Source organism: Chiloscyllium plagiosum, chromosome 51 (genome assembly GCF_004010195.1).
Source record: "Chiloscyllium plagiosum isolate BGI_BamShark_2017 chromosome 51, ASM401019v2, whole genome shotgun sequence".
Taxonomy (NCBI): Eukaryota; Metazoa; Chordata; class Chondrichthyes; order Orectolobiformes; family Hemiscylliidae; genus Chiloscyllium; species Chiloscyllium plagiosum.
In genome coordinates, this window is record NC_057760.1 from 2,986,666 (window position 1) to 2,988,096 (window position 1,431).

At 52.1% G+C, this 1,431-nt stretch overlaps 1 protein-coding gene across 1 annotated transcript in view; it reads left to right on the forward strand.

The window, feature by feature from the left end:
- LOC122544766 (C-myc promoter-binding protein-like) overlaps positions 1–1,431 on the forward strand; it is a 6,433-nt gene continuing 5,002 nt past the window's right edge. The window contains exon 1 of the mRNA XM_043684091.1: positions 1–314. Within this exon, the coding sequence (XP_043540026.1) occupies positions 299–314 (16 nt within the window). The 5' untranslated portion in view covers positions 1–298. The remainder of the gene's footprint in view (positions 315–1,431) is intronic.

Sequence of the window (1,431 nt, forward strand, 5' to 3'; positions counted from 1 at the left end):
GAAGACGAGTCGTAGCGTTTCCATGAGGCGTGCCCAGGCCGCACTGTGGATTAATCAGATTTCTGGCAACTTGAGAGGAACATGCCTGACCCATCGAAGGGAGTGGCAGCAGGAGTAACACAAGTTCCTGCAGCATTTCCTGACAGCTTTGGGCTCTGTGTGGAAATCCGGAGACTTGAGTCTGTAAAGTAGACGGACCGTGCAGTTAGTCAGATCGTAGCTCAGCATTGGTACAGCGCCGGGGGTCCCAGAGGTGTAGTGCACGGGTCTGTATATTGGACAGCACTTCACTGAGGAGATGGCAGTTACAGAAGGTGAGTTAACAGTGTGCAGGGAGAACACAGCTTCAAATGACAGAGCAACAGCTTCCTCTTCCATTCAAATCTCACCAACACCCCTGTGCTAGAGTTCCAACGGACAAACAGCCGTTCACCCGTTGAGTCTACAGTTTCTCACTGGGGTACGGGGTCCCCCTCCCTCTCCTGAAGGGGCTGTCTCTCGCTGGGGTATGGGGTCCCCTTCCCTCTCCTGAAGGGGCTGCCTCTCTCTGGGGTATGGGGTCCCCCTCCCTCTCCTGAAGGGGCTGCCTCTCTCTGGGGTATGGGGTCCCCCTCCCTCTCCTGAAGGGTCTGCCTCTCACTTGGGTAAGTGTATTCAGGTCAGAGTTATGGTCTATGAATGGAGGGGGGTGTTGGACTGTCAGCAGGAGAGGAGGCTTTCAGGGAATCAGTCCGAGGCTGTGGCAGTGTTGCACTGAAAGGGGGCCTGTGAGAGTGAGCTGTTACTGGAATGTGTCTTCACTGTTCGCAGATTCACAGTGAGCTGCCTGCAACTGTGACAGTACCCTGTCAGTACAGCCTTCGGATTAATACAGTCACATTGTGGTGCCCTTGGCCTCTTTCATTGTGTTCAGGGAAACAGTTTGATGGCAGCATCGGTTTTAAGAGCCTTTTTGAGTGCTGTGTACTCTGTGTGTCTCTGTACCCCCATCAGAAGTGAAACTTTCCTCAGTAGTCTGTCTGTTTCTGAATGAAACAGACATTGAATTGGTGCTGAGCAGGTATAGCAACTGTTAACAGTCCCATCAAACACTCCATGTAACGGTCACCTGCTCGCCAATGGGACTTGGAGTAAAGGCTATGATTATAACTGGACCATGCTGGGAATAAACAGCAGAACTGCCAGCTGCCGTACGGAGAGGGCCAAATAATTAATCAGAACTGACTCACTATGCAGATAGGTACTACTGGTAGGGACAGGTCTGTCACTGTATAACACTGGGGTACAGTACTGGTGGGGACAGGTCTGTCACTGTATAACACTGGGGTACAGTACTGGGGGGGACGAGTCTGTCACTGTATAACACTGGGGTATAGTACTGGTGGGGACAGGTCTGTCACTGTATAACACTGGAGTACAGTACTGGTGGGG